The sequence below is a fragment of the Pseudonaja textilis genome, chromosome 2 (assembly GCF_049901715.1).
Source record: "Pseudonaja textilis isolate UNSWEBS1 chromosome 2, rPseTex1.2, whole genome shotgun sequence".
Lineage (NCBI taxonomy): Eukaryota > Metazoa > Chordata > Lepidosauria > Squamata > Elapidae > Pseudonaja > Pseudonaja textilis.
Genome location: NC_141991.1, coordinates 80,231,739 through 80,250,631, shown reverse-complemented (window position 1 = coordinate 80,250,631; position 18,893 = coordinate 80,231,739). Strand labels below are relative to the sequence as shown.

At 39.3% G+C, this 18,893-nt stretch overlaps 1 protein-coding gene and 1 long non-coding RNA gene across 16 annotated transcripts in view; one reads left to right on the top strand and one right to left on the bottom strand.

The window, feature by feature from the left end:
• LOC148126928 (uncharacterized) overlaps positions 1–630 on the bottom strand; it is a 66,122-nt gene extending 65,492 nt beyond the window's left edge. Inside the window, exon 1 of the long non-coding RNA XR_015741726.1 lies at positions 193–630. This is a non-coding gene — a long non-coding RNA (uncharacterized LOC148126928). The remainder of the gene's footprint in view (positions 1–192) is intronic.
• RAPGEF6 (Rap guanine nucleotide exchange factor 6) overlaps positions 237–18,893 on the top strand; it is a 145,732-nt gene continuing 127,075 nt past the window's right edge. For 9 of the 15 annotated variants that reach the window (XM_087924407.1, XM_026696466.2, XM_087924410.1 and 6 more), the window contains exon 1: positions 581–886. In XM_087924407.1, the coding sequence (XP_087780533.1) occupies positions 818–886 (69 nt within the window). In that variant the 5' untranslated portion in view covers positions 581–817. Of the gene's footprint in view, positions 887–18,893 lie in introns of all 15 variants that reach the window. The other 6 variants (XM_026696465.2, XM_087924409.1, XM_026696462.2 and 3 more) reach the window with 1 other exon arrangement.

Here is an 18,893-nt window from a genome sequence, read left to right as displayed (position 1 = left end):
GCCTGGGCCTAGCCAGCCAGAGGGCGTCTTCTGCCTTGCCACGTGACCTGGCTGCCACCTCTCCCCCCGTCCTGCCCGCCGCCCGCCCTTGTGCCCGGCCACCCCTCCCTCCCCAGTTGAGGCTGGGCTCCTTCCCGAGAGCTCGGCGGTGGGTGGGCGCCTTTGATTGCCTTTCGGGTGCGGGAGGCTTACCGCGAGGTGAGTTTCTCGGCTCCTGAGGAGGTGGCCCAGCGGCGGTTTTTCTTTTTTTCTTTTTTTTTTGTTTTTAAATTATTTTCTTTCCTCTCGCTCTCCAGCCGCACGTCCCAGCCGGCCGGACTTGCAGGCACTTCCTGCAAGTGTGGCCGGCTGGGACGTTGCGGTTGGGGAGGCTGCTTCTCGCGCCCAGCAGAGACGGAGAAAAGCCGGGGAGGGGTGGTGGTGAGAGAAACTCCGCCGGGCTCCTCGAGAGTAAAAGGAAGAAAGCCCACGGGAGCCGCAGCCGCCCGGTTGGCCGAAGTGGGACCGCGGGCGGGACGCGCCCGGCTGGCGGTGGATCGATCTCCAGTTCCTTCGGCTGGCTACGGCCCTCTTTTCGTGAAATCTTTTTGAGTTTGCCAGTAGTTTGGGATTAGTTGCGAAAGAAGAAGAAAGGAGGAGGAGGAGGAGGAAGAACAAGAAAATCTTTAAACCAGCGTCATTTTAACTCGGGGGTTTGGCTGGACTTGAAAAAGAAGGGGAAAAAAATCGCGCTCCCGAGCTCGTGTATTGTTTTCCCTCGCTCGCTTTCATAAAGTAACTCCGAAGAACTCTGTAATTGGATAACAAGAGTAAGAGGATGACATCCCTTGTAGATCCCAGGATTAAACTAGCTTTGAGGAAGAAACCATCTGAAAGGACTCAAGAGGTAACTTTACTTTCTTTTCGTGTTTTATGACTCTTGCTGCTTGGTTCTAAAAGAAAAAAAAAATCCAGATATTTAAGTGCAGTGGAGTTTATGCCTACATTATCCCAGGTAACAAAACACACGACTGTGTTAGGGGTTGCTGCTGAGTTTCTGACTCTAATATATGGTAAAACATGCATAAATGTTCTGCAGTATGGCAAACATACTTTAAATTTAGAAAGTTATATTGGTAAAGGCTTTTGTCATTTTGCAATGACTGTGATTTAAAAAGAAAAAAAATAGTGTGCCCGATGTCTTTTTAAAAACATTGTTTTAACTCTTGAACTTCGGTGAGTTTTATAAAAATTAGGCATGTGAAATCGTTACATTTATGGTGGGTGAAAGTCCTCTAATACTATAGAATGGATGTGTTGTTGAATGACATTTAACAGTTCTAGGAAAATTGCATATTTGAATGGGAAGGCACTCGTGTCTGAATTAGGGAGTACAGGATTGCAGTCAGTAAGAACGATCTAAATGTCTTTTTGCTGCTTCTGATTTGCAGTGTCCAAGAGAGCAGGAGTGAAGACACAGTCTTTCCATCCACTTTGTTTAGAAAACAAAAAGCTCTTTCTAAGCAGTGGGTGGTAAATTTATTCAGCTCAGCTCTTGAAGTAATCTATACTTACTAGGTGTGTGTGTGTGTTTGTTGGAGAATGAAAATGGTCCGATTCTATCACTCTCCCTTTTGGGATATTTTGGGTTGTGTTTCTTAATCTTAAAAAGAGCAAAATTTGAAGACTGATGATGGTCAGAGAGGGCATTTGCTGTCTGATTTATGCTACCCATTCAGACTCTGTCATTGTTATCACTTGAAGAACTCAGAAAATCCCTTCTATTCTGTTACAAGCTTCATCCATTGGGTTGTAGCATTGGAGTCTTAGGATGCCAAAATAAATTGTTTGCTAAGTAGATAAATATAACTTAAGTATGATTTGGTTAAAAGTACTAATGGCCAAACAGCAGAAATGTGCATTTAATGTAACCTATGTTAGGCAAATTACTAATAAGATTTCACATTTTCTAACTAGAATATTTTCTTAACAATTTTGGACTTTTGAATTGTACTAGGTTTTTAGATTATGCATGCAGTAGAGTAGACGGAAAGCTCAGAATGGGAAGATTCAGCTGGGTCCATGTTAACTCTCAAGGGAAGCAGAGAAGCTTCTGTTCTCAGTAAGCAAAGAATCATGAATAAGATCCTTTTTTGAAAAACTGATAAACTAGGATATATTAAATACTGATGTTTCCATTTTTCCTGTTCAATATTTTGATTTTCAAACTTAGCATTAGATTCCTTCTTTCTAATGCTTCTTACTATTTCCAAATAGTCTTTTTGGAAATGGTATTTAGGAGAAATATTGAAGATATATAATCTTGCTTGTTTTGATTTTATCATTCTGGATTTTGAGGATGAATGTAACAGAATTTGAATAAAATATATTTGCATTAAATAATCTAAAAGTTCATAGATATTTAAGCAAATCAAATCAAACCAAGTCAGTTATAATTCTAAAAGCCAGAATTAAAACATTAAGCTGTGTACTATTGAAGAAATATACTCTTTTGTGAAAGTTATCTAACTTCATGGCACAAGATCAGACTGTCTTTGGACCTTTAAAAGTTGTTGAATTGTCTATAGATTTGTTTCTGATTTAGGTTAATTAACTGACATAAGTAAGAATGTTCTAGGAAATTCTGATTTAACACAAAGTAGGTATTTCATATTAAAGAGCACTAAGTGAAGAGAGAAGCACACGAGAATACTCCATTCCTGGCACATGTTCACCATTTCATATTCTTTTTAAGGAAAGTATTATAAAATATTTTTATAAGTGTGTAAATAACAGTGTAATTTCACCAATGTTAGTAATTGGCAGCCATATATGCATTGTGATTCATCATTACTGAATCCAATAATACTTCTCAGAATCAATCCAGAATTGATGCTGCAATATATTTTAAGAAATAGAAAATGCTGATCTAAATTCCAAGTATGTTGAGATAGACTTTTCAAAATCTTTAACCTATATTATTTTCTATCAGAATCACTTTTGTGAAAAAGCTACTTTGAGCAGTATGCAATCCTAGTTTATTAATTTATTGTTTCAAATAAAAAGACAGTAGTCATACTTGCCTGTTAAAAAGTAAAGATTTCCCATGTCCAGTCATGAGCTATTTAAACATTTAAAATAGGTGTTTTTCAATGTGCAGAAGCATGAACAAGACATCTCCTGCTAAAATAACTATATCTTTTGCAACACTTAGGGGCAGCTGTGTTGAAAGTAGTCTCAGTTGTCTCACATGTGCCTATTCCTGTGTGTTGTAAAGCACCTCTTGTTTGCAGAGCCCTATTGCTTGTAATAAGGTACACACACCCCAGGACACTTTCTTTCCAGCTGGTATCTTATACTATACTGTAGTACTATACAGGCATCAATCATTTCAGAGTTTGGGTTTCTTTGTGAAAGTATTGATGTGGGAACTGATAAGGAACAGAGCCATTTTGTCAATATTTTATATCTGTCTTACTCCCTTTGCTTCTAAAATGAATTTCTCCTACAGAATGGAAAAGAACCACAAAAATAAAAATGCTGTTACAGGAATGTCTGTACTTTTCCATTTCTGTATCCTCATCTCATTTTTCAGAAGAAACTAATCATTGCTTAATTTGGTAGTCATTAGAAACATTGCTCAAATTCTACAGAGTGCTTTGTAACATGCAGAAGTGTGTCTAAATTACCCCTTTTAGTATTGTTAAAGTAATTACATCCTTTCCAAGTTCATGCTGCTGCTTCAGGAGCAAATCTTGGATGTCACTGTGTGCATGTGCATGTACAGACACTTAATTTCATTTATAGATGCTCCCATAAGTTCTGAAAAATTTATTTCAAAGAATTCATGCATTATTTAGTTATTAGTTTATAATTGCGCTTTATGATTAACTCAGGTACAGTAACAACTACACTAAATAGTCATGGAATTACTACAGTTCATTTAATGATTGTTCAAAGTTACAATGCCACTGAAGAGAGTGAGTTTATGACCGTTTTTCAGACATAAGACCATTGTAGCACCCCATGGTCATGCAAAATTTGGATGCTTGGCAGTTGGTCCACATTTATGATAGTTGCTGTGTCCCGGGTCATATGATCACCTTTTGCAACTTTCTGATAAGAAAAGTCAATAGGGAAATCAGATTCACTTAACAACAACCAGGTTACTAATTTAACAGTTGCAATGAATGATTCATTTTATAACTATGGCAAGAAAAATCATAAAATGGGGCAAAACTCACTTAAATGTCTCACTCAGCAACATAAATTTTGGAGTCTACTGTTATATTTTGAGGACTTGAGAGCTATGCATCTCTAAATGTGCATATACTTCAGTTTATATGGATACATGATAGTTGTGTTCTGTATCCTTAATAGGATTGCTGGAAAGAAAGGGAAGACCTACAACTTGCACAATATAAGAAGACTGATAGCAATGTAAAGCAGTCAGGAATGACCATTGTTTTAACAGAATACAATAATAAGAGCTTAAATGTAATCATTGGAATACCTGTGACACAATAGATAATCTCCCTTTTGCTGTTATGCAATTATGCATATTCTTAGTAATTTATGGAACATTTTATCAGCAAATCAAATTAAAACATAGGCCTTTGCATTGTTCTGCACATTTGTTAGAAATATAGGTTGCTTAAATTTTAATTATTTGAGTGTAATCACACAAAAGTCTACTCAGATTAGAATTCAGAAGCTGTCTGAATTAATTAAGACTTAGTTTTTTGTTCTCTTGCCTCTCAGTTGTTCCACTAACATGCACTATGGTTAGAGATACCAGAAACAAGACTTTTGATCACAGTACTGCCAATGTAATGTGATTGTCTCTTCAGTTACTCTTTTGTAGTAATGGTGGCAGGATGCTGGCAGTTTTGCCTTCTCCCAAACCATTGTTTACTATTGAGCTATATAGCAACATGGGCAGAGTGGTTAATATCAATTTATTTCCTTTTGGGGTGAAGCGGAAAAAAGATGGTTGTATCTATGACATCTTGGTGCTGCAGAACTCTAATAAACATTATTTTGCAGAAACCTTTTTGATGCAGTGCCAATTCTTCACTATGCAAAGATGCATAACATTGTCCAATGTTAACAGCTGTCCAGTTATTACATCATTGAATTATTAAACTTGTTATTTGGAATACTTATTTGTGTTAAAAATTAGATTCTGCCATTCTCAATAATGGCTTATAGTTCATTTAGAGTACTACAGGATAGCTGTAGTTTTAAAGCCTTGGGTGTAGTGGGATATGGTTCAGGCTGACAAAGGGAGCGAAATGTTTTGTTTTCTTCTGTGTGAATAGGTGCAGATAGGCAGCTAGGAGAGACACATCAGATGTTCTCTCTGGGGCTGGCATTCAATCCTCCTGCCCAGAAGCCTTGGGGAAGCTAATAAGATAAAGCTGGCAGGGAAACATAGAAACATTAGGGGTGTTTGATTTTTTTGTTCAGTTCTGATTTCCTCAGTTGTGTGATTTTACCTTTGTTCCCATTTTATGTCCCTTAATTGTTTTTATTTTGCTGATTGCAGATTCATAATTCCAATTTTTATACATTGACTTTGTTTTGGTGCTTCCATGTCAGTCTTGAACCCTCCTGGTGATTCCTTGTATTTGTCCTTGTAGTTTTCTTGGGAAGATTTTGGAAGATTTTGCCATTGTCTCTTTCTAGGGCTGGGAGAGAGTGATTGATCTAAGGTCACCTAGCTAGTTTTGTGCCTAAAAGCAGATTAGAACTCATAGTTCCCCTTTTCTAGCTGGTGCCGTAAACACTACACTGAAATGGTTCTTTATATGTTGATCTAGCCATTCTATAACTTGGTGGAACTATTTTATTTTATTCTCAAGTCCTTTTTGTGCAGATATTAAAATAACCCAGTGTTGCATTCATAGTATCTCTATGGGCTCCGGGACTGTGTGAGTCTGATAATTCTGGTAAAAAGGGGAAAAAAGTGAAAGGATAAAAACAGAAAGGTTGAGCTATTGATTTAATAGCTTATTCCTTAAGAAGGGGGAATCTTCTTTTTTTTTTTTTACTCCTGTGAGATTTCAGTTAAGATAGAGGGGTCCCCAACTTCTGGTCTACCAGTGCACACCTCTGTTCCACAGAGCCAGAAAGATTGGGGACTGCTGAGTTTTCCAGGAATTGATAGTGGCAACTTCACCACTGCCTCAGATGGAGTTCTTTCACCTAAGCATCCCCGTCCCCCCACAAATCAGCTCAGGCAGGATAGAGATCTCAGAAAGGCTTTGGCAGATCTAGCTTGGAATTACCACCCTGTGAAATTATTAATTAAGGGGAGGTTACCATTTTGAAACAAAATCGACTTAAAAATTAAACTTTGATGAAAATTAACATCAGGACTAATGCTAAAATTAACACTGAAAAACCAGGAAAAGCACGTTTGACTTTACAAATTTTTTAAAAGGCAAGACTGTCAACACAGCTCCTGATAGAGTACACTGTATAGCATGGAGCCACTATAAGAAAAGTCTCTGTTATGTGTGCCAAAATGATGGGTCTGTGGCAGCAAGGGCATATTCAAATAGCAGGTTATATATAACTGGTCAATTTCATAGTATACTAGGAGATTGTTTAAATAGTAAGGCCTAATATATAGGGATTTAATGGTTAATGCAGTCCCTTAAACAGTATGCAGTAAGCAATTGGCAAACTGTGAAAGCCTTTCAATATAGGGATCATATAATCCCTGTACCTTCCACTAATTAGCAGTCTAAAATTAAAGATTCTCTTATGTCGGGGTCATCTCCTGAATGACTGTATTGCTGTATCATGCTAGGGAACAATATGGAAATAGTTTATCTTTACTTTCTAATGAAATCTTTTTTCAGAATTGATTTCCCATAACAAGTGCAAATGAGGCACAACCTGATTAGCTTCTAAGCCCAGAATACAATATATTATGATCCAGCTGCTTTATTTTGTATGAATTGCAACTTCTGGACACTTCTTAAATCATGATTCAGGATCAGATGAACTCCAGATGTGGTATAACTAAGTCATAGCTAACTGTTGTTAAGTCTGACCAATTGAGGAAAGGGCTTTAACATAACTGCATAGATCAATGGCCTGGCTTACAATTAATAAACTTTGGGTACTATTTTCCAGACATGCCACCAGCTTTCAAGTGAAATTCAAGGTGCTGATAATTATCTATAAAGCCCTTTATGTTTGGTAGCAAGGTATCTCCAGGGCCACTTTCTCATGTGTTCTGTAAAAAAAAAAAAACATGATTGCAAACCTGTTTCCAGGTATTATTCAGAAGTGTGTAGCTGCTGCTTTTTTGTGACAATGCCTGTACTATGGAACAGTCTCATTCTTGAAGCAATTCCAGAAGGTCTGTGGTTATGGATGATGCCTAGGTTGGATTTGTAATTATGTTATTATTATTATATTTTAAAAAAACCATGGACTTTTTATTTTTCTTTACTATTTACTATTGTGAATTGCTGAAAAACACTTGACCGCAGTAAACAAATAAGGAGATTAAACTATATGGAACTTAATAAAAATTGCTACACTATCACTATCAATCTTTAGAATTATATATAGGATACAACAAAGACACGATGCAAAATAGAGCTATTTTCATTGTCAGAGGTTATTTTATTATTAAAAAAGAAAGACAAATGAAAGATGTATAAATAGGAGTAAAATAATAGAACAATAAAATAATGACAGAGGAACACAACAAGAATAAACACATCAATATGATAACCAAAAAGATGGATGAGTGGAGAGCAGAGAGCAAGAGGAGGCTGGGGACGGATCTTTCCTTAGAGGGGAAGATGTTCCAAAGAGCAGGTGCTGCAGCAGGGAAGGCTCCTCTGGATCCCTACAGTTGGAGTTCTTTGATTGACAGGATCAAAAGTAGGCCCTTTCTGCCAGCAGGAGGAGGATGGGCTCGTCCTAATGGGACGAGGAGTCCATCAGGTATCCTATGGTACCTATTGCACTAAAGGCTTTAGAGATTAACACCTTGAACTGCACTTGGAAACAGACGAGATTACTATTACTCTCATTAATATATGCTTCTGCAACTCTTTTGACATGTTGCTGAACTATAACTTTTGTTGTGGTTTATACCTATTGAGGCTGTGAGGAGTTGGAATCTGAAGTTGAGGTTTGTTTAATTCCCATTATTTACCATATCTGAATACAGTTTTTATTCCACATCTTTTTCTTTATGTTTCTGGACTTGTTTACAAGGGTGTGGTATCAGTTTGAACTAAGGGAAAATTTTTAAAAAATAGTTTGTTGTTTGGAACTACTGTACCTCTCCATGCAAAGAAATGTCCAGTGACCTTTTGTAACTTTGTTGAATCACAATCATTCTATAAATTTCAAAATAAAAGAGAATGCAGTTTTCAACAGTTTAGTTTTTAGAACAGTCTTAGTGGGAATAAAGCTCAAATTGCATAATATAATCTGGGATATCCTAGGTCTTAAAACCTTTATTTTTGTTATTCCTGTTAAAATATATTTGCTGGCTTCTTACCATGTGTATGATTCTTTTGTCCTTTAAAATCATGGAAGAATATTAATGAAATAGTTCACATTGCAACTGTTCTTTGTCTAAACCATTATAGTTAATTCCCATTTATCATACAGCGTACCACGCAACCAGATTCTTTAATGATAGACATTTTTTAAAAAGGCAGCAATAACATTCTTGCTGACAGCGTAACAAAGGGCCTGTTGTTCTGTTGCATAGTTCAGCCAAACAGAAGAAAACATCTGCTTCTTGTTTCCAGAAATAACTGGTATTTGAAGTAGAATTTTTTCAAAGCTTCCAATAACTTTTTTCCATATATTTTGTAGGTGCAATAAGTCTTAGTCCTTGTTTTCATAAATAAATAAATATTCCCATTGTTGAATAAATCTGAGGTAGTTTCATTAACTACCTATGCAAAGAGAATGTAAATGTCTACCTCTGATTTTGCCTTTGTCTTTTTCACAAAATGAAGGAAAATATGGCTTGAAAATTCAGAATCATCATCTTCTTCGTAGCGCAAGTGCAGGGCCCACTTTTTGGATAATTTAATGCCACTTTGCATGATCAGCTGCATCTCCAGGGTGCAGGCCTGTGGTTTGCATATCTTTGTTGATGGTGTCTTGCCATCTTTGCTTTGGGTGCCCACGATGTCGCAGACTATTGATTCCTAGTTGGTAGGCAGTCTTGGCAATGGTGGAAGGTGCTGCTCTCAAGGCATGTCTATATCAGCAGAGGTGGCCTTCTCTCATCTTCTCTATAATTAATGCCACACCAAAACATTGTCAAATTGTGTCATTTGTGATGTGATCAAGAAGGAAGGTGCCCGATATGAAAATATGCTTGGAAATTCAAGATGATTGCCTTTCATTGTTCAACTTTGCTCTAACCTATTGGGAAAAAAACTCTTTGTTATCAGACTTACCTATTTGGGTAATTACTTTCCATGACCCTTAGAGATTGAGAAGTTGGTGAGTTATGGCACAGCTTTATTATGATTCTGATTCTGACAATATTTATCCCAATAAGAAACACTTATTATGTTTCTTATATTATGTGACATTATATTATGTGACAGTTCTGTTGCCAGCGTTCCAAGATGGATGAGGGCTGACACCTGGGTTTTAGATGTTCTGAGCAACTAGCTCTGCAGCTTTGTATATGTCCAGAGTAATGGAGGCTCTTTAAATCAGGAATACAGAATGCATAAATGAAAATAGTTCACTTGTTGAGGTCATTTGTAGAATTTCCCTTACAGAAGCTACAGATTTGCCTAGCAATTATTTAAGGTCCAATTTGTTTGAAGTTGCCCCATTTCTTTAAATGGGTTCCCTTTGCTTTAAGAGGACTTTTGTCTTTGCTAGGGTTTAAAAAGAACCTAAAAAGGAAGTTTGGAAATGTTTTAGATTTTTGTTTTAATTTAAATTCTTTAAATATGTTTTGATGGTAAATATTTTGGCTATAGACCCCCCCACTAATCTACCAGAAGGGGTAAAATTATAATTTTTTAAAAATTAAAACTTTGAGCCTGAATTGATTTTAAAATTTACTGTATATCCTACTTTGTGTCAGTATGCTGTTACATGGGCTCTTCGTTCATTGTATTCCTATACATTTTCTGAGCTGGCTTTAATATTTTTGAGAATCCCCACCCCCCACCCCAAAAAAACCTACTACTTTTCTTTTTTAAATACAATTTGGCACATTTTAATGTAAAATTTAATATTAATTCTAATTATTTAATAGCCTATGTGTAGTTGTACAAACAACTGTATGAAGGCCCTGGGAAAGGCAGATGTTGAATGGTATTAGAGGATATAAACTGTTCCAAGTAAAACTGCCTTTTTCAATTGACTGATGGTGATTTGTCAGTGCTGATGGTATTCAAATGGTGATCCAGTTGTCTTGGGATTGCACCCAAGGTGCCTATTACTATTGGAGTTATCTTTGCTTTCTTTTGCCACAGTTGTTCTATTTCTACAGGTGAAACTTGAAAAATTAGAATATCATGCAAAAGTTCATTTATTTCAGTAATGCAACTTAAAAGGTGAAACTAATATGTGATATAGACTCATCACATGCAAAGCAAGATAGTTCAAGCTGTGATGTGTCATAATTGCGAAGATTATGGTTTACAGCTCATAAAACCCTCAAATCCACAATCTCAGAAAATTAGACTATTACATGCAATCAATAAAACAAGGATTGTACATAAAACATAAGTATAAGCATGCATATGTACTCAGTACTTGGTTTGGGCCCCTTTTGCAGCAATTACTGCCTCAATGCAGCGTGGCGTGGAAGCTATCAGCCTGTGGCACTGCTGAGGTGTTATGGAAGACCAGGATGCTTCAATAGCGGCCATCAGCTCTTCTGCATTGTTCGGTCTCATGTCTCTCATCTTTCTCTTGGCAATGCCCCATAGAGTCTCTATGGGGTTCAGGTCAGGGAGTTTGCTGGCCAATCAAGCACAGTAATCCCACTGTCATTGAACCAGGTTTTGGTGCTTTTGGCAGTGTGGGCAGGTGCCAGGTCCTGCTGGAAAATGAAGTCAGCATTCCCATAAAGCTCGTCTGTGGAAGGAAGCATGAAGTGCTCCAAAATCTCATGGTAGACGGCTGCATTGACCCTGGACTTAATGAAGCACAGTGGACCAACACCAGCAGATGACATGGCTCCCCAAATCAACACAGACTGTGGAAACTTCACACTGGACTTCAAGCATCTTGCAGTGTGTGCCTCTCCATTCTTCCTCCAGACTCTGGGTCCTTGGTTTCCAAATGAGATGTAAAAGTTGCTCTCATCAGAAAAGAGGACTTTGGACCACTGAGCAACAGACCAGTTCTGTTCTTTACCCAGGTAAGTCGCTTCTGACGTTGTTTGTTGTTCAGGAGCGGCTTGACAAGAGGAATACGACATTTGAAGCCCATGTCCAGGATCCGTCTGTGTGTGCCTCAGTCCACTCCTTGTGAAATGAATGGCCTTTTCCTGACAATGAAATGAATGGCCTTTTCCTGACAATCCTCTGCAGGATACGGTCATCCTTGCTGCTTGTGCATTTTTTTCTTCCACACTTTTCCCTTCCACATAACTTTTTATTAATGTGCTTTGATACAGCACTTTGGGAACATCCAACTTCTTTTGCAATCACCTTTTGAGGCTTTCCCTCCTAATGGAGGGTATCAATGATGGTTTTCTGCACAACTGTCAGGTCAGCAGTCTTTCCCATGATTGTGATTCCTACTGAACCAGACTGAGAGACCATTTAAAGGCTCAGGAACCCTTTGCAGGTGTTATGGCTTAATTAGCTGATTAGAGTGGACACTTTGGGCCTAGAATATTGAACCTTTTCACAATCTTCTAATTTTCTGAGATTGTGGATTTGGGGTGTTCATGAGCTGTAAGCCATAATCATCTCAATTATGACAAATCACGGCTTGAACTATCTTGCTTTGCATGTAATGAGTCTCTCTCATATATTAGTTTCACCTTTTAAGTTGCATTACTGAAATAAATGAACTTTTGCACGATATTCTAATTTTTTGAGTTTCACCTGAATTTGCAGGTCTTTGTATTTTGTAATTTTCTTCAGTTCTTTCTCTTCTCTTCTGCTGTCACTCGCTACTGTATTGCAATATCCACTATCCAGAATATTGCTCATTCTTATCAACAATTTTTACATCTGGGATATTATGTGGCAGATGCTTGTCTGTTTGAATGTAAAATTTCCAGAGCACTTTAGCGTCTTTATTTGGTATTATTTTGTCCATTTTGTAGACACACTAGTTCTTGTTTGCAGGCAAATCATGTTTCTTGCAGTTATTCCAATGCATCATTGTTTGCTACTTTGTCATGCCATTGTTTGTAGTCCATCTGCGTGATCTTCTTGTAGCAGCTAACTAGGTGGTCCATTCTTTCTTAAGCTTCCTTGCAGAGGCGGCATTCGCTGTCTCTTGCTGCCTTCTCAATTCTGGCTTTGTATGAATTTCTTCTTAAGGCTTGGTCTTAGGCAGCTGGTATTAGCCTCTCTATCTCTTCAACTTTCCAGCTCTTAGCCATTCCAGATCTTTTTATTATCTGATTTACCTGCTAATTCTTTCTTGCTTTCTTTTTTTGTATTGACCATGTAATATTTTTCCATTCTTCACATGGTCTTTTGTTTGGTCTCTCCAATACTCAGTAAGCTTTCCTAACGTTAGCTTCAGAGCATCTTCTTCACTGTCTTTCAATGATTCAATGTTCTTTTTTCTTCTTCAGCTGTGTGGTGTACTTGCAACATCCCATGCCTTGGTAAGTAGAGTCTGTCAACATTGCTGCATGGATGAAGGCATGATTCATTGCCTTTATTATTCTGGCCTTCCTAACCAGGGTTTTTATTTCTAATTGAGTCTAGTCCACTGTTCCAGCTGCGTATCTAATGACTGAAATTGCCCATAGCTGTCTTCAACCAGTCTCTTGATCTTATTTGTTTGATTTGATGTATTTTGATTCCTTTAGATTTTTCTATTTTTCCCTATTGGTGATGAGGGTAGCACACTTGTCTAGTCCAAACTCCATTGCGATATCTTGGCTGAACATAAGGACAATATTGAACAGGGATTTTACTTCAAATAGTGTTTTTCTATAGAGCTTCAGATCATCCATGTAAATGAGGCGAGATAGTCTGGTAGATGTTTTTGATGTTTGATGGCTATGGACTGACTTGTTCAATATTGTTCACAGAAGTATCAATACAATGACAAACAATAGTGGTGATAGTGAGAACCCTTGAAAGATTCCTCTCTTGATATCCACCTTTTCCACTCTATTATGATTGACCAACAAGTTTGTCTTGCATCAGGCCATTGATCTTTGCATAAAGCCTCTGATGTTCCTATTGACTCTTGTTATTCCTAGGCATCTGATTGTCCAATCACGGCAGGGAGTCCAATGTAATTGACCTGTAATTACCTGGTGCTGCCTCTTTTGTTGGATCTTTCATTGTCAGGCTTTGCCAGATGTTAACAAATCTTTAATTTCATCTTCTTGAAGTATGTTGTTAAATTGCTTGGCAATGAATTAGTCAGATGTTTCAATCAAAAACCATTCATTTATATTATTTCCACACCGCCCATCTCACCTACCTGTTGTCAACTCATAAAACATTTTGTATGCACATTTTATAGTTGACAACAGAAAGAGGGTGGGGGAGAGTTTCAAAGGGCAGGCAGCAGTGTGGAATCTAAAGTACATTCCATTCATATTTTCTTCAAAGACTGATTAGATCAGGGGTTGCCAACCAGTGGGTCGGGGAGTACTAGTGGTCCGTGAGAAAATTTTGGTGATCCGCAATGAAATGTCACCCCCAAAGCACCCCCCAAAGCAATTAATCCAAGCTGCACGGGAACACAAGGCTGCACCACCCACATGGCCTGCGGGAACACAAAGCTTGTGTTGCCTGCATTACAAACAACATGAGGTAGTGAAGGGAGGGGGGAAATGGCAGAGGGGGGAACTTGCCCCATTCACCCCACGTGCCTCTCCTGGCCACCGGGCTCCTTCTTTCTGCTTCTTCCTTCTGCTTGTGGCTGCACACAAAGAAAGCAGAAAAAGTCTTTCTCTCCCCCAAATTTTGCCAGAAATGAGTCTTTGGGACCCTGCAAGGTATCCTGCTCCAAGAGGCTGCGCCAGCGCAACAAGTCTCACAAAGACTCCTTTCTGGCAGAGTTTGGGGAAAAGAAAGAAAGACTTCTGCTGCTTCCGCTGCTTTCCTTGCATGAAGCCAAAAGTCTCTCTCTCTGTCCCCCTGGGAACGAAGCTGGAGACGGTATCCTGTGATCCCAAATAAAGAATTATCGATCGGTAGGAAAACGGGGTGGGGAATTTTCCTGCAGACTTTTTGGGGGATTTTCCCAGGGTCTCTGGTCCACGAGATTTAAAATTACAAGTTTGGTGGTCTCTGAGGTCCAAAAGGTTGGCAACCCCTGGATTAGATGACTGAAGCTTCTGCCATGCAAAAATCTAATTAGAGAGCATGATTGATGACTTCTGGCTATGGACATTTTTCAGTGGATGATACACCCAGAGGGGTGGGGGGAAAAGCAGGATCAAGGGTGACAGTGAATTACATATCTCACAGTTGGCTACACCCAGGTAAAAGTGGACGTAGAATGTTAACTTCAAATAAATCTTTTTTAGTTTTGGGAGTGTGGCTCGAGGCTCATGATTTATTTGGAGTAACTGCCGGAATCCTGACCTGTCATCTTCAGCTCATGCTGACCAATACTTAGTTTTCCTCTCATTTTAAATTTTATCTTTGTCTGATTCCTTTATCCAAGCTTCATTCATGTTATATTTCTTTGGGTTGCCCCACAGCTCAGTGGTCCCCAGTCTTTGCGGTTTGGCAGCTCAGCTTGGGGAGAGAGGAACTGGGCCACATGAGCAGTGGGACAGCATGCATGCATGTGCATCTCAATTTGTGCGAGTGGCAGGCACATATGCACATAAATGCTCAAGTTGTGTAACTCAAGTTGTGCGTGTGCGCATGGTGCAGTTCCAAATAGGCCACACCCTGGTTGTGGACTGCAGCCCAGAGATTGGGGACCTCTGCCCTACAGTTAGCTGCACCAAGAACTGCACTGTTCTAAATATTGTCAGGTCTTGATTGTAGCCTCTCCATTGATGAAACATTATTGGACGTGATTGAAATTGGAAATTTTGCCTATAATGTGCAGAACTTCATATCTGCTGATATGCCATTTTTATTTGCAGTTTTTTTCCAGTGCTTTCTTTTTTTTAGGTAATATTTCTTGATCATGTACTTTTTGGTCTTCTTGTTCTTCAGTTTCTTTTCTTCCATCTGTAATAGCTTGCTTGCATCTGATCTTAGCATATTGATCTTATTTTTCAGGCTGGCCTTCTATTTTGGTAGTGCACTGTTTGTTTGTTTTTTTCCTTCTTCATTGATTTTGCATGTCAGTTATAAATGCATGTGTCCAATCACACTTTCCCAATAAACTATTCTATTCTCCAGTATGCTGACGAGAGAGTCCAAAGAATGGGTTAACTCTGCCTTTTTGCCCAGAGACTGAGTTCTGTTAAACTTTGTAGCCACGCCTCTGTGTCGCAGTTTTGACTCATTCTTAGCCCAAGAGAAACTTTTGGAGACAGCTCCTCAGAGCAAACAGGCAGAGTTAATTCTCTTAAGGAGTTAATTCTTTGGATTCTCTTGGAATCACAATCCATTCGCAAGATGGTGAAAACCTTGGCTGGCTCCCTGGTCTGTCCTGCATAGCCACCTTGCTTAGACTGGCTTTCCGACCTGGCTAGCTTCCCCGGTCTGTCTGACATAGTTGCCACAACTATTTGGCTGGCTCCCCCAGTCTGTCAGGCATAGCCACCACAATGATTTGGCTGGCACCCCCAGTTCATCTGGTATAGCTGCCAAGTTCTGGCTCATCCAAATAGAGCCAATGACCTGATGCCTTCCAAGCAGTGCAGGGGACTGGAGTCACTGCCCGGTTAATTCCAGGTACATATTCCATAGCAGTGAAGCAGGGAAAACCATGGCAGGAGGGTTCCTAATTGGAATGAGCCTGCCTTTCAAAAGTGGGGGAAAAGGGCTGAGAAACACAGGATGGGGGATTCTGGGCATCAGAGAACCATGAGGTGATTCACATGAGTGGGGATGACAGTGGTGTCCCAGTCCAGTCCCAGATTGACCAGTGCCGAAAGCTGCCAGTAAAGGAGTAGCTGCCAGAATAAGGACAAATGCCCTGTATTCCAAAAAAGCCTCTAAGGCTGAGGAAAGGGACGCCCAGGGGCATCAAAAAGCCCTGGAGAGAAAAATCTCCAAAACTGAGAGGCAAGCTGAATGACGGAGACAGGCCATCAGCTAACAGAATCTATGACTCAACTTGGAAGGTCTTTTGTGGCTGGTGCTCCAAAGGCAACATTGATCCCATCTCTGTATCAGTGGCCCAAATCCTGGAATTCCTTCAGGAAGGGCTGGACAAGGGTCTTTCTCCTAATACCATATGCAGGCAGGTGGCAGCTCTGTCCTCGGTGTTATCATGCAGGAATCTGGAGTCCCTTGATCAACACCCTATCGTGTGCAGTTTCATTAAAGGAGCAACTAACTTAAAGCCTCTGATGGTACACAGGTATTCTGCCTGGGACCTGCTCAAAGTCCTCCCAAGTTCTTTCCTCCACGCCCTTCAAGCCATTATAGTTGGCCAGCCTGTACTTCCTCACCTGCAAGGCCAGACGAATATCTGAGCTGGCGGCTCTCTCCATAAGGGAGGACTTGTGTGCATTCCATTCAAACAGGGTGGTTCTGCGGCTGGATCCCACCTTTCTTCCCAAGGTAAATTCTTTTGTTCCACAGGGCATAAGAAATAATCTGGCCAGACTTCTGCCTGGGCCAGACCCATGCCCTAGAAAAGAAGTAGTACACCTTGGAGGTCCCTCCGCATCTACATCAAGAGAACTGCTTCTTTCAGGAAAACAGAGTCCCTGTCACCCAGCTTTCAACGCTGGGTAACAAGTGTCAACCGTAGGCCGGTGGATATGGCATGCATCGCCAAAGCCTACAAGCTTCATGCTCTTCCATAGCCTTGGCGAGTAATGGCCCACTTCACCAGAAGCGTGGCCACAATGGCTATTGAGGAACTCTATAGGGCAGCAACATGGTCCTTGCCATCCCTGTTATCAGACGCTACACACTGGACACCTTCGCTTCTGCTGAAGCAGTCTTCAGCAGGTGAATTCTCCAGAAGGTGCACACAGACCAAGGAATTTGGGACCAGACCGCGGCCCACCCTTAGGACAAGCTGGCTTTGTTATGTCCCAATCTTTGGGTTTTCTTGTCAGCAGTCTGGAGAAAGGGTGTTGGTCTTACCTGATATTCTCCTTTTCGGTGTGCTGAAAGAGATTCCAACCCCACCCTGGCGACCGTGTGGTCCAGAGTCCAGAAGTGGACAATAAGAACAGAAGTGTGTCAAATCAACCGCTGCGCCTTCATCAAAACTGGGACACAGTCAGAGAGGTGTGGCTACAAATTTTAATAGGACTCAGTAGTTTCTAACCCATTCTTCGAATTCTCTCTCAGCACACTGAGAAGGAGCATATCAGGTAAGACCAACCTCTATTCTATTCTATTCTATTCTATTCTATTCTATTCTATTCTATTCTATTCTGATATTATTTGATGTTTCTTGCAGTGAGCTGGTGCTTGCATTTGATATTACAGTATTGAGATATTTTAATAACTGGTAGCTGTTTCTTTGGAACAAGCTTTGATGCAGGCAACCTTATTGTATTCTTTTTATGTTATTATAGATGCTAATTCATTGTTTGTTTCAATTTTGGGGGGTTTGGAAAGAAAAGAAGCCTGGCCTGGGAATGAAAATGATTCAGTAAATGTGATGGCTTCCTCTACTATTGACTCCCCCTAATTTGTCTTTGTAGTCTGACCTACTTTTGGCAAGACTTCAATTTCTCTGCCCTTGATAGATCATTGCAGTTCTTTCAATTCTGTTCCTTTGAATATTTTATTTCATGTTATAAATCAATGTTGATTTGCTACTGGTAGTCTATTCTGTTATTTCTGATTCTGAATGTTGTTCTTTACAGAACTGGTGCATTCTTTTTAGATACCTTCTTGTCTTTGGATTTGATTTGTAATAAAGGATAATTATTTCTTTGTTTCCAATCTTTGTATATTTTCACAACTTTTCTTCCTGTCATCCTGCAGCTGCTGATTGCTGAGTTCTGCAGCCCATTTTTCACCAGATCTCTGGGAACCCCAAATATTATGATTTGCCGTGCACTCACAATTGTGTTAAGTTGTTAAGCTCTGTTAAAGCATTGTTTTTAACGTAAGTCATCCCTAACTATTATTTCAATTGAAAACAAAAACTCTCCAGGGAAAGTGATACCACTTCCTTTCTCAGCAATGTGCTTGTAATCATGATACACTTCCTAATAACCATGCTTCTGTCTGGGCTACTGAGTTTATGTCTCAGTCTTAAGCATTCAATCTTAATTATAGTTATCTCTCATTTAATAGATTTTGAACTTTCCTTGCTCATGTTCCTGTTATGGTCTCTCAACTACTGACTAGAATGAATTAATTTCAACAAAAGTGCCAAAGATTTTTATTGTTCTTAATGCCTAGTTGCAGTTTACTGAGAAGCCTTTTTTTTCTTCCACTATAAATTGATAAAGAGGAATAAATACAATAAATTATGCTCATGTTCAGAAAATGTAAATAATTTCATCCTTTTCTCCACATATAGTTTTATTAGTATATCAAAATATAAAATACAGATACAAAGAAAAATGAAAATAATGAGAAAAAAAGGGAAGAAACAGGGAAGAGGAAAAAAGTGTAGGGTAAAAGGGA